The sequence below is a fragment of the Guyanagaster necrorhizus genome (assembly GCF_019112545.1).
Source record: "Guyanagaster necrorhizus MCA 3950 unplaced genomic scaffold BT62scaffold_7, whole genome shotgun sequence".
NCBI classification, from domain to species: domain Eukaryota; kingdom Fungi; phylum Basidiomycota; class Agaricomycetes; order Agaricales; family Physalacriaceae; genus Guyanagaster; species Guyanagaster necrorhizus.
Window position 1 is genome coordinate 1,595,993 of NW_025064886.1, and position 17,964 is coordinate 1,613,956.

The 17,964-nt window shown below is 45.6% G+C and overlaps 3 protein-coding genes across 3 annotated transcripts; 1 reads left to right on the forward strand and 2 right to left on the reverse strand.

Moving 5' to 3' along the window:
- Nucleotides 1-3,404: 3,404 nt before the first annotated feature.
- BT62DRAFT_1003599 (uncharacterized protein) lies at nucleotides 3,405-4,589 on the forward strand (the record flags this gene model as incomplete). Its single annotated transcript, XM_043176958.1, has 3 exons — nucleotides 3,405-3,781; nucleotides 3,820-4,190; nucleotides 4,243-4,589. The coding sequence occupies 3 exons, from the start codon at nucleotides 3,405-3,407 to the stop codon at nucleotides 4,587-4,589; spliced, it is 1,095 nt and encodes a 364-aa protein (XP_043042378.1).
- An 8,827-nt stretch (nucleotides 4,590-13,416) lies between these two features.
- BT62DRAFT_965523 (uncharacterized protein) lies at nucleotides 13,417-15,097 on the reverse strand (the record flags this gene model as incomplete). Its single annotated transcript, XM_043188777.1, has 9 exons — nucleotides 14,913-15,097; nucleotides 14,723-14,861; nucleotides 14,549-14,664; nucleotides 14,474-14,500; nucleotides 14,403-14,415; nucleotides 14,294-14,349; nucleotides 14,062-14,238; nucleotides 13,848-14,010; nucleotides 13,417-13,794 (listed from the first exon to the last, which is right to left on the reverse strand). The coding sequence occupies exons 1-9, from the start codon at nucleotides 14,933-14,935 to the stop codon at nucleotides 13,417-13,419; spliced, it is 1,092 nt and encodes a 363-aa protein (XP_043042379.1). The 5' UTR covers nucleotides 14,936-15,097.
- A 904-nt stretch (nucleotides 15,098-16,001) lies between these two features.
- Nucleotides 16,002-17,022, reverse strand: BT62DRAFT_1003603 (uncharacterized protein; the record flags this gene model as incomplete). The annotated part of the gene is made up of 5 exons (XM_043176959.1): nucleotides 16,002-16,241; nucleotides 16,287-16,293; nucleotides 16,584-16,724; nucleotides 16,786-16,881; nucleotides 16,943-17,022. The coding sequence occupies 5 exons, from the start codon at nucleotides 17,020-17,022 to the stop codon at nucleotides 16,002-16,004; spliced, it is 564 nt and encodes a 187-aa protein (XP_043042380.1).
- Nucleotides 17,023-17,964: the final 942 nt, after the last annotated feature.

Below are 17,964 nucleotides of genomic sequence, written 5' to 3' on the forward strand. Positions count from 1 at the left end.
CCACAGTTGCTGTAGCCTGGTCAAAGATTGAAAAAGAGTTTACCGATAAGAGCAGCTATGCACAAACTGACCTTTGGCAGCAGTTTATGGAGTCGCATTGCCTGGCCAAAGGCAATGTTCATGAGTTTCTTGACAGTCTGTCAATGAAACGGGAGTCATTAGCTTCCATTGGTGTCATCATTGAGGAGAAGGATTACCACTCAACGATTCTCACCTCTATCTCTTCCTATCTTGCCAAGCATGCATCGACTCTCCTTATGGTGGCAAAGCTTTTTAGTTCCAACAAGGAAGTCGATCCTGAGAACCTGATCCATGCCATTTCTGAGGAATACGACCAACTGGAGTGTGAGTGAGCCAAGCATAGTCAGCAGTCTGGAAAGAGAAAGGACTCGGAGCAAGATGAAGCCATATCTGTTTCATCAAGCTCAGATGGCAATAAGAAGGGCAAGAAACCTGGCAAGAAATTGTGCTGGGAATGTGGGAAAGAAGGACACTTCAAAAACAAATGCCTCGAGAAGAAGTCATTAGACAATGACAGCAAGGCCTCTAGATCAAAGGGTGAAATAGCCAATGTGGCTGAGGAATCATTGGATTTGGACTGGGAAGCCAGTGGTGCATTTGGAGTTGATGATGCTAGCGACATGCTATCGCTGGCTGCAGTTTCTGAGTCAGATGAGTCTGAAGTTGAGGGCTTATCAGAGGACTTGGAGGATGAAGATGATGGTACCGACCTTTTTTTGGAGGTTAGTGATGAGTTGTGGGATGAGCTGAGCAGCATGTTGTCCTCAGATGTTGACTGGAGTGATGTAAACTCCTTTGTTGACAAGCAATCGGATGCCACATCTGGCATGCCGACCTTAAAGGATGTATCTGCTTCTGAAGAGTCAGTCACAGCCATTATCAACACTGTAAACTCACCCAATATTCAAATTCATACTGAACTCTACAACTCTGGCTGTACATGCCATATTTCCCCTTACTGCGATGATTTCAACTCATTCCAGTCTGTTCCACCCAAGGCATTCTGTGCTGTAAACACTCAAAAATTTTCTGCAGCTGGAAAGAGCATGATGAGCATTGATGTGCCAAATGATGCAAATGCGAGCAATCTGCAACTCACCGAGGTCATATACTCTCCTGAAGTTGGCTATATACTTATTTCAGTTGGCCAACTTGATGATCTTGGTTTTGAGTTGACTTTCAGTGGTGGAAAATGCACCATCTGTGCACCAGATGGAAAGGTTGTTGGGGTTGTCCCAAAAGATGATGGTGGCCTATATCAGGTTTGTCATGAGGGAGATTTGGCTGAGACAGCTGAGGAGGTGCTTACTCTAGACCAATTGCACTGCCACATGGGCCATATTTCACCTGAAGTTGCTCGCTGTCTGGTTGAAAAAGGCTTCATAACCAGAGTAAAGCTCGATAAGTCATCTGGAGAATTACAGTTCTGCAAATCATGTGTCTATGCTAAAGCTACACAAAAGCCAGTGTCTAAGGCTCAAGGGAGAGAACATGCAATTGATATTAGAGGTGAAATTCACTCTGATTTATGGGGACCTGCACCTGTAGAATCCCTGTGTAAATGCTGTTACTTCATCTTTTTCATTGATGACAGCACTCATTGGGCTTACCTTGAATTCTTACACTAGAAGAGTGAAGCTTTCACAACATACAAAGCCTATGAAGCTTGCATCCACACTCAGCATGACTGCCCTGTAAAAATCCTTCATTCAGACCATAGAGGTGAATACTTCAACAAAGCATTTGTCCTGCATCTGAAAAATGCTGGCACAGTAAGGAAGATGACTGTGCATGATATGCCACAGCACAATGGGGTGGCTGAAAGATATAATCGCATAGTTATCGAAAAAGTCAGGGCTATACTGCATTTGAATGGCTTACCTCACTTTCTATGGGCTGAGGCTGTTTGCCATGCTGTCTGGGTCCTCAATAAAACATTGACAAAGGCTCTAGATAGGATGACTCCTTATGAAGCTGTCACAGGAAAGAAGCTAGATCTAAAAGGGTTGCAGAAATAGAGAGAGAAATGCTGAGTGCATCTTGAGACTAAGGCTATGAAGCTGGGTGGCTGCATACATGAAGATCGGTGAATTGGATTTGATAAAACAAGCAATGGATCCCATGTCTACTAGACAGAGAGCAAGATGGTGTTCATCAAGCGAAATGTCTATTTTGACACAACTCGTATTACCACTGATGATCTTGAAAGGGAGGAAGACATTGAGCTACACAAGATTCTGTCAACACCAAAAACTCAGTTCAATCCACCTACTGCAAAGCCATCACAGGTGTCACCTACTCCTGAAGCTCAACCTATAGTCTAACCCATAGTTGAAGAAACCCATTCTGGATGCACTCGAAAGCCTAGCTAGCAGGTGCTGGACCTCATCTCCAGCAAAGATAGTGTATCGGAACGTCCAAGTGATTCTGTGGTACCTGTTGGTGTTCAGTTACCAGTTGCCAATGAAAACAATAATCTTTTCGAGTTTGAAGAAGAAGGAGAGGCAGATTGATTGATGATACTCGAGGATACTGACTTCCTTGAGGAGTATGCCATGGCCATTTCAACAGCTGATACAGAAGCCTTAGAGCCATGCAGTCTAGCTGAAGCAAAGCATCAGTATTATGATTTTTCTATTTTCTTTTTCTTTTTCCTTGGAAATGACCCCTATCACTGCTTAGTCAGGATGCCTAGGCTGGTGCTTAGGACCATGAGAAAGCTTGGTCAGCAACCCAGTCAGTCATTCTCCTAGTGCGCTGCTGTGTGCTGTGAAGGGAGAGACAATGCTCTTTTTGTCCCACCATGCACTGCAACAATAATAAGCACAACAGCAGGACAACAGCTTTTGTAGAGAGCCTGGCAATAGCAGGGGTAACAGCTCTACAGCAGACAATATCTTTTGTGAAACATTTATTTATAGCACAATAACAGAACAGTATATAAGTAGCATAGCTCTTGCTGTAAATACCCCAGCTTCAAGCTAAAGTTTATTCTCTACCATCCTATCTCAAGCAACTTGCAATGCCTTGATCACACACCTCTGTTAACACATTAAGTGAACTCAGTCGGACATACCTGAAGTACAAGGTACCAAACTGATTATCACATGTTAATAGTCATGTGGAGTTTGGGCTTAACAATTAGCTTGAAGCTTCTTGCTTTCCTTTCTCAGGCCCAACCGTGCTGAGAAACTGAATGCCCCCTGTCTTAAATCTATCAGACTCAAACTTTACTCATGAGTTCTTTGAACTCTTGGCTTCTATCATAGGAACCTTGATCAGTTTATTGGTGATCATACAGCTGTGCCGTGGATGCCAATCGATTATCGTCTGAGCCATCCGACACTACCAAGAGTTCCAGTGCATCCGCACAATCCTCCGAAATGTCACACCAGACCTCCCCCTCCATGACATCCCTCCCTCTGTCTGAAACTCCATCTGACACCCCGAAGAAACAGAAGATGAGCCTGGGTGCTCGATTGAAAGGCGTTCTAGGGAAGAGGAGGAGCAGCAGTGGCAACACAAGTATCCCCCAAGGCTCTCGTCGGCAATCGTCTGAGACCCTGGAAACCCTTGGGCTACAGGGTTTCGACGAACCCAACCCGACACCCCCATCTCCTCCCCTGAGCACAGCATCACTGCATCAAGAACAACTGTCGCCCAGTCTGAAATTGGGCACTAGGCCAGAGACTCTCTGGATGCCATTCAGATGGCTCCAGGCACCAGAAGCACCACAAGAAGCAGTGGAAGGGGAACAAGAGTCAGTAGTTCCGACCCCTTCTTTGATGATACCAATAGAAATGAGATCCACTATTGGCAAGCAGTGTCAAGAGCAGCCAGTAGACTGGAGCAAGAGCAAGGAGGAGCCCCACGCCTACCAAGGCATAGTCCAGTGGTACCAAACCCAATACAACCAATCCTCCAGTCTCTTGCCGAGTTCATCAATACTCCCAACTCTCCATTCCAGAAACCTGCCACTTCTGCCAGCAGCCCTGACTCCTGGACAAGACCAATTGCCAGGATTGTCAATGCCGATGACTACTATCACTGGCAGTCACCACTCCTCGACGAAGACCACCCGCTATCATATAGAACAGACACCATCACCAAAACTGATGATATCCCTGTCTGGAGAGATAGGATACCGTCAGATTTCGGAATGATCGGGGGTGATAACAAACATATTGACTCCACCAGAGATCTCAAAAGGGTCTTTGACAGGCCAATTGCTGCTCTCTTTCTTCGTCCCCAGTTCTATAGAAACTTCTGCTGGTATCACAGAGCAGTGGTGCCACCAGCAGAAGGAGAAGAGGAGCAGCCCAACTGAGAGCCTACTCCTCGACCCGGATCCGATGACACTGAGTCAAGTACTCAGCCCCAACCTACCCACCCCGGAAACCTTTGGCCAGCAAAGCAGTTCCCTCCTCGAGGGGACCACCAACAAGAGGGCCAAAGGGGACGATGAGGCCGAGGAGGAGGGCCAAGGGGACCAAGCAGTGGACCCTATCCTTGAATGGAGGAGCATCATCAGTATGATCACGTGTCAAGAACAGGAGAAGAAACGATGAGAACGAGAGATGTGGGAGGAGGAGTTTATTCAGTTGTACCAGGAGCAGGTAGCTGAATTATAGAGGGACGATCTTTGGCTACGATCATCCCTAGGACGAAGGTACACCACTGCTGATCCCATTGAATGGGAAGAGATTTTACAATATGCTGCGACTAAGCACGCCATTTTTAATTTCAATCAGCAATATTTACACTATCAGATGATGGTGATGCCACCATATCGACCAAGATTCAGCAAATGGAAGGCACCAATACCATGGACGCCAAGTATAATGCCACCCAAGACAGCAAACATGGCATTTTCAATCCGAACAGCGATGTTAAGGTACTCACTTGCTATATTGGCTGTTTGCAGCATGGCATCTTGGCTGACTTGGTCCTACACACAGCTGAGAATCTATCACCTGAATCCCTGGACTGGCACAGAAAGCCAATTATTGGGAGGACAACCATCACCTGACGAGGCAACTGGATCGGTCCCAACCAACGAGAAGAAGGATGACCCCAAAGTAATGACACAGGGGTGGACCATCAAGGATGGGCAGATTGTTTGGAAGGAAGGGCCACCGACCCCAAGAAGCCCTGTAGCTGATGATGGGTCCCTGCATTCCTTTCTAGGGCCTCCGACAGATTGGGTGGGTCTCCCTAGAGGGGAACTCCCAAATCCAATGTCGCCTCTTGATCCAAAGGCGTATATCCTAAATGTCAAGCTGACACTTGGGCAGGAGCCCTTTCTTTTTAAAGGGGCTTCAGATAATATCGACCGCTTCCTTATGGACTGCGATCAATATTTCCAGGTCTTTGCCTCATACTTTCTTTACAACATGTACAAGGTAAACTATGCCACCACCTACTTTGAAGACAAGGCGAAAGTATGGTGGGTGTTACTGGCCCCTAACTTCTGGTTGACCACTCGGCAACACAATCAGTACCCCACCTGGGCAGTGCTGAAGCAGATGATCTGTGACAAGTTCACGGACCCTGCAGTCCGAGAAGTCCACAAGTCGAAGATGAAGGAATACAAGATGGGCGACAAAGCGGCGCCCAACTACTTCATCAAACTGAAATAACTCAGAAAGCTCGCTAGGATCTGAGAGGATGTGGCTGACTCAGGATGCATGGTCGAATATATGAAACGAGAAGTACCTCCTCATTACTTGAAGACCATCTCCGATCTCAGCCATAGCGTGCCAGTCGGCTATGATGATTGGAAGGCCTGAATCACCCTAATGTGGCAAGAACGACAGCGGCAGAAGATGGAGGTGACAAATCTGTGGGAACAGCACAGGTACTAGAGACAGGGCTCGAAGCCCTCCACCCATGTGACCATGTCTGCCAGGCCCAGCAGCTCAGCCCCAACTTCTCAGAATGATGGGAAGTGAACTGGTAAGGGCCTAAGTACCAGAACAGGCAAGCAGATTGATGTGGATCGCCTCAAGAAGGAGGGTAAGTGTTTCAATTGTGGCCAACCAGGCCACATGGCACAGAACTGCCCTGAGAAGAAGAATAAATGCACGCAGGAGGATATTAGGGCACAGATTGCTGAGCTGATGAAGGAAGATAACAACCTCGGAGGAGACAACAAACCCGAGGAGGTAAAAGGTGAGGCCGAGCAGTGAGCGATTCCGCTGACTCAGCCCATGGACTGGATAACAGGTCACAAGCTGCTGGACAGACTGACACTTTATCTTCTATAGTATTACCTTCTATGACTAAATTATACATGCATTGGAATATACCTGACCCTATTATCCACCATCCAGAATCGCCTACAGAATCATCTAAGAAACTGACCACAATAACTCAAACACCGACGAAGGGCTGAAGAGGGGCAGAGAGCCCCAAAGATGCGTCTTCGCTGAGAATTTCTCAAACTAAAAATATAAAACAGGCTGAACTACCTTCGGACCGAACAGGGGTAGAGAACCCCACAGATTGGCTAAAGCCATTCGATACTGAATGGACTTGGCAAGCTATCAAAGATGGCAAAAATGAAACAGTGGCAAAGGCCATACTGAAGAACTGGGTACACAAGTCCTGAGTTGAGGAAATAATCAACGATATGATCGCCAGCATATGAGTTGCAGAACGGTGCTGAGCTTTGGAGTGGCTCGATGAATTGTGAGAACCCCAAAAGTTCATCTGAAGAGCCAAAACTACCAGAAAAGACTTACTAGCCAAGGTGCAGATCAAGATGTTGACGTCTCGATCAACCCATGCAGTCACTGCATTGATCGACAGTGGCTGCATGGGGAGTAGCATCAATCGAGATTTCATCAACAAGCATCAATTGCCCACTCGGACAACAGCGGCCCCTATTCCCATCTATAATGCAGACGGAACATGGAACCAAGCTGGACTGATCACTGAATACATAGAGCTTAGGCTCACCATCGGTGATCACTCAGAATGGATTGATCTAGCTGTTACCGGCCTAGGAATGAAAGAAGTGTTTCTTGGTCATGACTGACTAATCCAACACAATCCGCTGATCAATTGGAAAACCGGATGCATCATCTTCACCTGATACTATTGCCAGAAAATTCCATTTGAACTACCAGATGGAGATCCTAAGGACTGATAGAATGAAGAAATGGAGGATAGCGAGACCATTCTCACTATCAACTTACAAAGGGCCATTAACATTTGGGCAATACACCATGCTAATGACCTAGCAGCAAGGGCCAATACTGATAAACAAAAAAGGACATTCAAAGAGATGGTACCCGAATGGGCATGCAACTATTGCGACTTATTTGAGAAGGAAAGTTTCGATGAATTACTCGATGCAAAACCCTGGGACCATGCCATCGAACTAATTCCTAATGCCAATGCCAACCTAGATTGCAAGTGCTATCCACTAGGCAATAACGAACAACAAGAACTAGACAAGTTTCTCGAAGAGAACTTATCTAGCGGAAGAATCCGATCATCAAAGTCACTAATGGTGTCACTCTTCTTTTTCATCAAAAAGAAGGATGGCAAACTCTGACCGGTACAAGATTACCGAAAGCTCAATGAAATGACCATCAAGAACTGGTATCCACTTCCTTTAATCTCGGAGTTAATGGACAAACTCCGGGGTGCGAAATACTACACAAAATTGGATGTTCGGTGGGGGTACAACAATATGCGTATCAAGGAAGGTGACGAATAGAAGGCTGCTTTTTGAACTAACCATGGTTTGTTTGAACCGACGGTTATGTTCTTCGGACTAACGAATTCACTGGCCACCTTCCAGTGGATGATGAATGACATCTTCAAAGACCTCATTGCCACAGAAAACGTCACAATCTATCTGAATGACATACTCATCATGTCCAAAACCAAGAAAGAACACAGAAGGCTGGTATGCCAGGTACTATCCTTGATGAGGAAGCACTGACTCTTTCTCAAAGCCGAAAAATGCGAATTCGAGATATTAGAAACTGAATACCTCGGAGTCATTATCAGCGAAGGAAGTATCAGGATGGATCCCATTAAAGTGGCAGGAGTGACAGAATGGCTGGAACCGACAAAGAAAAAAGAGTTACAATCATTTCTCAGATTTACCAACTTCTACCGATGGTTCATCCATGATTACAGCAAAATAGTCTGACTGATGACACAATTAACCGGAAATTCCCCATGGAGCTGGAGAATTTCCCAATGGGCAGCATTCGATGATCTTAAATGCTGATTAGCCAAAGACATCATTCTGGCTATACCAAGCCAGGACGGAAAATTCCAAGTGGAAGCCGACTCTAGCAAGGGTGCAGTTGGAGCCGTACTTTCACAGGAACAGGACAATAAATGGCGACCAGTCGCATTTATGTCAAAAGCGCTCACAGTAACTGAATGCAACTATGAGATCTATGACAAAGAACTCTTAGCCATAATGCTCACCCTTGTGGAATGGCGACATTATCTCATTGGGGCACACCATACCTTTGAGATTTGGACAGATCACCAGAACCTCAGATACTTCCGTCAATCTCAAAAGCTTAACTGCCAGCAAGCCTGGTGGGTTATGGAATTATCTGAGTACGAATACATGCTACACCATAAAGCTGGCATAGCAAACAAGAAGGCCGATTTTCTCAGCCACAGGGCAGATCATAACCAAGGAGGAGATGATAACAAAGAGGTCATTTTACTATGGCCAGAACACTTCTGAGCAATGATCATGCCAATGGAAGAGGAGATGCATAAACGCATCAAGAGCGCCACTCGGGATCCACATAAATGAGATCAAAGAATCACTTCTTCACTCAATCATGAGCGAGGACTGAAAAAGGAAGGGGGATTGATCTATTATGATGAACATATCTATATCCCCAGGGATCAAAAACTTCATGGTGATATCATTGCCACATGTCATAATCATGCAACTGCCGGACATCCTGGCATCATGAAAACCAAGGAACTGGTTTTACGAGAATATTGGTAGCCCAAAATGGATTATGATATCACCCGATATGTCAAGGCTTGTGAGGTTTGCTAGTGAGGCAAGACTTCAACACAATCCAGAGCTGCCTCACTCCATCCAAATGAGGTCCCTTTGACACCATGGACCCACATTTTGGTAGATATAATAACGGGCCTTTCTGAAAGTGATGGCTATGATGCCATCATTGTCATAGTCAATCGCTTCTCAAAAGTGATCATCCTGATTGCCTGTTCTACAGAACTCATATCTGAGAGATGGGCAAAAATACTATGAGATGAGGTTTATGCAAAGTATGGCATGCCTCAAGTAGTAATTTCTGACAGAGGACCACAATTCATCTCTAAGTTCCTAGACGATTTATACCGCCTCCTCAATATCAAAAGGAATACCTCAATGGCATATCACCCACAGATGGACAGTCAAACGGAACGGGCCAACCAGGAAATTGAAAAGTATTTATGACTTTTCATCAGTTACCAGCAAGATGACTGGATGGAATGGCTAGCATTAGCAGCATTCTAACATAACAACAGAATTCACACTGCAACAGGTAAAACACCGTTCTTTGTGAATTACGAATGGAACCCACCAGTTGCGCAAATGGGACGGTTCCACACAATGACATCTGCTTCAACGAACTTTGCAATAACAATGACAAAGATCCATGAAGAAACAAAGACTGCCCTTGAAAAGGCTGCTTCAACCATGAAAAAGCAGTATGACAAGCACCGACAGGCAGCACATGAATATTCAACCAATGACAAAGTTTGGTTGGATACTACGAATCTTCATCTACCAAGGCCAAAACAAAAATTGGCAGACAAACAGACAGGCCCCTTCAAAGTTATTGCAAAAATCGGCAAATCCACATATAAACTAAAACTTCCAGCCACCTAGAGAATTCATGATGTTTTTAATGAAACATTATTGACACCATACGTGGCACCAGCCTTCCCAAACCAAGAATGACCACCTCCACCTCCACTAGAACTCATCGACAACGAAGAACACTATGAAGTCGATGAGGTACTAAACCACAAAATCCAAAAAGTGAAAGCATGAGGGGGAGGCATGAAAACAACTGTTGACTATCTAGTCAGCTGGAAGGGCTATAGACCAGAATCAAACCAATGGGTCAACAAAAAATATATGAATGCAGACAATACCATTCACGACTACGAACACAGGATCAACAAAGTAGACATCAAGGTGGTCATGTTCAACATTATATCTGCTCAACATGATATAGCGACAAAAGAAAGAAAGATGATATCTAGCCAGATATACATCAATCAACCTGCTGACAGCAGAGGACATGTGGCAGAGGACGATGAAGATGACTCTGTCTAAAACTTGACCCAACTAGGCGATACCAAAGACCAGGAAGAAGAGGACAATGAAGATGGCGGTTGGACAAAGTCTGACAACCAGATAGCAAGTGGTCCAGCAGATCGGCCACCTCCTACTAAGGGAGGAGGACTGCGCTAACTTGACCATCAGGACGATGGTCTTAAGGAGGGGGTAATGTTATGATTTTCCTATTTTCTTTTTCTTTTTCCTTGGAAACAACCCCTATCACTGCTTAGTCAGAGCATCTAGGCTGGTGCTTAGGACCATGGGAAAGCTTGGTCAGCAACCCAGTCAGTCATTCTCCTAGCGCGCTGCTGTGTGCTGTGAAGGGAGAGACAATGCTCTTTTTGTCCCACCATGCACTGCAACAATAACAAGCACAACAGCAGGACAACAGCTTTTGTGGAGAGCCTGGCAATAGCAGGGGTAACAGCTCTACAGCAGACAATATCTTTTGTGAAACATTTATTTATAGCACAATAACAGAACAGTATATAAGTAGCATAGCTCTTGCTGTAAATACCCCAGCTTCAAGCTAAAGTTTATTCTCTACCATCCTATCTCGAGCAACTTGCAATGCCTTGATCACACACCTCTGTTAACACATTAAGTGAACTCAGTCGGACATACCTGAAGTACAAGGTATCAAACTGATTATCACATGTTAATAGTCATGTGGAGTTTGGGCTTAACAATCAGCCTGATTGGCCTTTGTGGGAAGGTGCAACACAGGAAGAGCTTGCGATGTTGAAGACTGCAGGGACTTGAAAAATTGTTGAAAAACCAGTTGGAGCAAATGTTGTGGGCTCAAAGTAGGTCTTTCGAATCAAGAAGAATACTGAGAGAGACATAGTCAAGTTCAAGACTCGCTTGGTAGCACAAGGGTTCTCATAAGTACCTGGTGTTGACTACTTTGACACTTATGCCTCTGTTGCAAGGCTTGCATCTATCCATTCAATCCTTACTATGGCTGTAGCACTCAATCTAGAGCTCCATCAAGTCGATATCAAAGGTGCATACTTGAATAGAAAGCTCACCAATGAAGAAATCATTTATATGCATCAACCTCCTGGCTATCCTGAGTCTGGCTCCCATCCTGGTCAAGTCTGCCATCTCATAAAGATTCTATATGGTTTGAAGCAGAGTGGTCATTGCTGGTATCAATGTCTCATTGAGATTTTGGTGGTGCAGCTGGGATTCAAGCAGTGCAACATTGATCAAGCTGTGTTTTACAAGCAGGAGGACTGAAACTTGACTATTATTGCTGTCCATGTTGATGACTGCACCATCACAGCATCATTATTGCATCTAGTGTGAGAGATAAAGAAAGGTATGGCAAAATACATGGAAGTCATGGATTTGGGGGAGCTGCACTGGATTCTTGGCATCGAGATCACATGTGACCATGAGTCATGCTCTGTTTCTCTTTCCCAATGCTTGTACATCGATGCCATTGTTCATCACTATAGCTTTGAAGACCTCAAACCAGTCTCTACACCAATGGATATTAATCTCTATTTGTCTTTCTTTCCTGCACCAGCCTCCACCCAAGAAATTGCAGCCATGAGAGATGTCCCTTACAGGGAGTCTGTTGGCTCCTTGATCTGGGTTATGCTCAGGACATGCCCTGATATCGCATTTGTCATGACAACAGTCTCGAAATATTCAACAGCTGCTACAGAGGCTCATTGGAAGGCTGTAAAGCACATCTTTCGCTACCTGAAGGGCATGAGGGATTACTGGCTGATGTTTGGGGGAAACAGAAAGGTTTTGCATGGTTATGTGGATGCTGATGGGAGCATGGCAGAGGATAGGCATGCCATTACTGGGTATGCTTTCATGCTGAATGGTGGAGCTGTTTCGTGGTCATCTAAAAAGCAGGAGATCATCTCGCTTTCAACCACTGAGTCTGAATACATGGCTGCAACTCATGCATCAAAGGAGGTGCTCTGGCTTCACAGTCTGCTCTCTCAGGTTTTCTCACCGATTACTGAGGCTACAACTTTATTCTCAGACAATCAGTCTGCTATTGCACTCTCAAAAGATCATCAGTATCATGCCCAAACCAAGCATATCAACATTCGCTTCCACTTCATTTGCTGGGTCATCAGTGAAGGCTCCCTTCATCTTGTTTACTGTCCCACTGAGGACATGGTTGCCGATGCTCTCACCAAGCCTTTACCTTCAGCCAAGGTGAAGCACTTTGCTACTGAGCTTGGACTTCACTCTGCTTGAGGGGGAGTGTTGGATTAGCAAGCAGGAGCTCCATCATATCCCGCCGACCAAGCTTGATACCCCTTTATGTCGGGATGGACTATATATATTGAATACGGTCTGTCGAGCACCCTCACCGCGTTTCTGCTTATCGCTACGCTGTGTGAGGGTGAGTATCTACTTATATTACTTCGTTTATGTCACTGATTGGTATTCTGTAGTCTACGTTATAGCTAACAGCATACTCTATTAGGTGCTACAAACGCGCGTCACTTTCTTAGATTTGGACGCCTCGACGATTCATACGAAAGACACTCGAGCACTAATTTCCACAGTTCATCAGATGGAAAGACGTCGCGTGCAGGACGGGGAGGCATCTTCCGGTTTACTACGAGTTCAAATATGATGTTAGACTGCTTTTTGAGGTAAGAATATTGGGGTTTTCCGGTGTAGATCTCACATAAAGGTTAGATGTGCGAGGTAATAAATAGATCTTGGATGCTTACCTCAACTGTTGTACAGCCAAAAGCATATACATCCCGAGCAGGAAGGAGCGGTTGAGGAAGTGGACAGGTACTCGGGGGGCAGCCAATACATTGTTCTTTGCCGAAGCAAGGAGGAACTTCGAGGATTGTGGCTCCCAACAGTGAAAGAAAGTCCAAAATCGGCAAGATAGCGGTGTCTGAAGTTGCTGATCAAAACATTAGCCTGGAAGGATGAGTTCTTACAGAGGCCACGAGAAAGAAAATCCATACCCCTTTAATGTCTGCATGAACCACCGGTGGCTGAAAGCCATTGTATCGCATCTGCAATTCTCGATGATCTGAAAATAGTTAATCATTACGGCTTGCAGACCCCAGGCGGAAATCTACGAAGTCCAGTCGCGTAGGTTCAACATCGTCAGGATTTCGTTGCAGATACTCGATGATGTTACTCTGATACATCCAGGAGGATATCAAACAAAATCGGGGTGCGAAAAGGTCCTCGTTGACATCTAAGAGCGGCAAAATACGCGGATGACGCACCTGTCTCCACACCATAACTTCTTTAAGATGGTCCTGCGATAGACACCAGATCAAAGTCGGTTTAACACGACATTTATCGATATTTACCTTGAACGATGAGCCGCGACCAACATTCGTGGGAAAATACCTGAGTACTTTCAAACATACAGGTAGGCGCTCTAGCTCGAGGTTACCTCTCCAAGTATCCTATTCGGCAATAATTTCACTATTCTGATGACAAAGGTTCTTCATATACTCACGCAAGATGCGCTGCCACAAATTGGATCATCGCCATCTTTCGTAATTGCTTCACTGGCAAGGTAGCAAGTTGTCGGGATGATTACATGAATCCTGCTCAATGCTTGAAGACAACTGATACAGCGTCTGCGGTAGTTGTCGATTTCTGATGCGTAATCCACCTCCTTCGTACTTTATTCAGGTCACATCGAAGATATCCGATGATTGGCACATACTCATTGAAGCGTATCAATGACCCGTTTCGCTACTGAAGGGGGCACAAGATTCATTTTCTCCCATGGTGATTGGCTGGAACGGAGAAGTGAACGGATCTGTGCAATCAAGACGTTGGCTGCAGAGTGCAGTTGTAGGTCATTCCAATCTGTCACTGAAGCAGCGGCATGGATCACTTCATTGCACCACAGATATACACTCAAGATACAACACAGGAACATCAGTACCAACGTACATTGGGTTTACATCTCCCGACTTCAATAATATGCCACATTGGCGCTCGCTGTGCTCCTGGAGATACGTGGTCAGAAACCGAGAGTGCCTGAATATAATAGACACATTACAATTTCCTTGATGCTGGGTGTGGAGTCAGATGTAAGTGATGGATATTGTTGACACTCGGCAGATGGCCTACTCAATGTGACACCTCGGCCTCTTCAGCCTAAAAACAGTTAGAAAGAGAGACAATGGCGATATGCATTAAACATACTCTAGATTCCCGGCATCGTCCCCAGGAGAAGCTACAAAAGGTTTATAATGCTGATCTTTGAAAGGAAAAATCTTACGTGGTAATAAACCGCGCCTTTGGGCATCTGCAGAGGATATCTAAATGAAATGGCATCTTTCTTATTGGTTCAATAAAGGTAAGGGAATCGGTGCATACCGTAATAAGAGAATACGTATGTTCCGTGTCCTGAAGAAACTGATTCGCGATGTGGTGCCTTCGAGATGGACGTAGCCAGTGGCTGAGCTTAAATGGCTCTTTCATCATAGCCTCAGGATCATTTCTATGGTCGACCGAGCTGAAGAACGAATAAATTTGTAAATTTCCAACATCAAATTTTGTAACGTACATCCCATTGATCCCATAGCACATGAGTGGGACTCCCAGCTTCAGCAAGCCAAAAACAGAGACACCTCAAAACAGATAGCTACCTCACGTGCGGCTACCAAGAAAACTGGTCCCTGAATTTCATCCATACCTTCGCCCTATCAATGATCATTCAAATGACTTATGCCTATGCTGCAGACGCATTGGCCACCGTGCTGAGAGTTGTGAAGAATCTATCCCTAGCCGGTTTGGAAGGATGATGCAATGCAAATGGGGCAATGGCGGCCTTGTCCGCAATGCTGATAATCGTACTGTGTGTCCATTTCAATCTCGCTAACGGTTGCCGTATTCCAACAAGTCCTGATCATGGGATACATATATGCTCCCTGTGTGGTGATAGAGGTCATGGAGCTTCGTCTTGCACACGTAATTGAAGTAAGTCTCAGTTTGGGCTGCTATTCTATTGCCGGGTGTCATTCCCGAGGGTAACCAGCCCCTGCCAGGCATTTGGTCTGAGGGTGTCAGCCCCTACCGAGGTGGAATGCCACTCGTTGGGTGTCAGTCCCGTCGTTTGCAGTGTCATTCTCTGAGGCGAATCTAACAAGGTTACTTTGCAGTCTCGTATGGGGGGGGCGAGTTCCAGAGGTCCCATCTGAGGGTCCTTGAACCAAGATTAGGGGGTCGGCCCTCTGGAATCTCACTTGCGAAAAGTGTGCAATAGCGACTATCTCACCCTATATTGTATTTGTATCAAATATTATTGTTATCGTGCTCATCGAACCGGCGAGCTTAGGCAGCTGAGTTCTATCGCTAAAAGTGAACCACCTGACGATAGTCATAGGAACACCGCAAGATAACTGGGAGATCAGACCGGGCACGAAAATCAATAGATTAGATGGACCAACAACAGCATGACGTTTGTTACCCCTTTCGGTTGCCACTCGTCTTCATCATCCACAGCAGTCAGGTCTTGCCGTACACGATTTCGTTGTGTCATGAAATGAGTACCTTCATCAACCACGATGAATCCTCACATGACCAGAGCAATAAGACCATATATTATAACCATGCCGACAGGAGCAAGCCACAGCCAGAGATATTCGAGCGCTATTCACTTAGCGCCATATTCATCTCGAATCCAACACCCTACACGTAATGGGTCAATGAGAAGGACCAAGAAATAGAGCCCACAGTATCCTGTATTCCCATAGTAGTTCCCCGGATGTATAGCAGTGCTCAGGCCAACGTTCAGGGCGGGGAAGATCCAAATGGGGGAGATGATAACAATGGACAACCAGAGTGCCCGCCATCGCATGACGAGGACATTAAACGTATGGATTGCGAGGGCCTCCTCGCCGTGTCAGACCACATATCAGATGAAAATATAAACACATACAAGGGACCTATACACAGCATGTCAGTGTGCATTCATGGTAAGAACTTGAGAGACCTATGTGAGAGCAACTGTAACGTCACTGGCACCCGTCTGTTTCAAGATGCCTTGTGCGTGCACAGAGTGCCCTCGGTAACCTCCTGGACTAGAACAGTCTGTAAAAGCAGGAAGAGATCTAGTCATCATCCTCACGGCATCTATGATCCATTGTATGTTCAGGAGCACACCTACGGCATAATCAGAAGGTGAAAGCATGGATAAATCAGCGACGCATCATGCACCTGGATAAACTCTGCGCACAATAGGCTTATGAAATAAACCGAGTTGGTCGCAGCCCAATGGTCAGCATCCAAAGAGCGCTTCCTCAGTACGCGTCGCGCCTGGACACGCCTGAACAATCCGACATAGACAAGCAGAGCCGTGACCGAAATGGCAGAGAGGCTGCGACATGTTCATGACGATATTTTGAGCTTTTTAACAGGAGTATACTGGCTGCCGAGACGAAGCTAAGGGCCAGGAAATGTCGCCAAGATATCTCTCCACATACATGGTAAGGTGGCGGAGATAAGAGAGGGCAGTGGCGTTCCTTGATTCCTGTCTTTGAAGACGTTTGAAGACATGTCAAGAACAGGGCCCAATGGCCTTTACAGCTGTCATACTTTAATCGAGGTGGACTACTGATACGCATCCAAAGCGATGTAAAGGTCCTTCCGGATCCTTGATTGAAGGAAAACGTCATGGTGGTAAGAGGAAATTGTACACTCCGGCCCGATCCCGTCCAGAGTGCAGCAACTCACTGTCGCTCACCGTTACAGGTCATCATCGATTCACATCATTACATTCGACCGCCTTCACTGTATCGAGCAAGAACTTGCACAACAGTTGTGGAACAGTGAAGCAAGATAGATTCATACGTAACATGGATAACATTGAGAAAAGCCATAATAATATCCCTTCCATACGGGCCGCAAACGACACAAGAGAGTCTAAGCGATCTAGGTGAAAGGTATTCTTCTCCCTTCACTCAGTTCAAGATCCACCCTTGGAAAGAAAGAGAATGAACCTCAAATATCAACGTGCGAGGTAAAAACTTTCGATGAGGTTTTTTTCGGGCTGCCAGGTTTATATACACAGTTCAAACTCCGATCCGGCAGTACCCGACGGTAAACAAAAGGAGATGAGCGCCAAATTTTTTTCTTTACAGTCTTACTCGTTGCGCCTTCATACTGCTGTAATTTCCTTCGTTGATGTTATGGCTTGTGGGTGCCGGACGAGGAGAGTGTACCTATAGCCCGGAACTGGGCAATCCACTTGTGCTTTTATCGTGCACTTGCTTTGGTTAATCAGTTCTGGGTACATCTCGATGTTTTGTATGATTACACTTGTCCGTATCCGAAAGCAATGCTATTCGCTACTCTTTCTTTCGCTTTTCTTGAATTCATGGGACTTCAGCAAGCTCGCTGTCGACGATCACGCTTGGGGAAAGGGCTATCAGGTCCGTCTTTTTTTTCAAAATGTTTACAGGCGACGAGCTGATTTGATTTCGGTACTTGGTTCAAGATATCCCGTATAGAATTTCCCTTGATGAAGGGCTGTTACTTCCAGCATCCTCTAGCCCTGGGGTCGCTGCCTCGAAGTTGCCGATGACGACACTTGGTTTCTTTCAAGACCCGGACCGCGG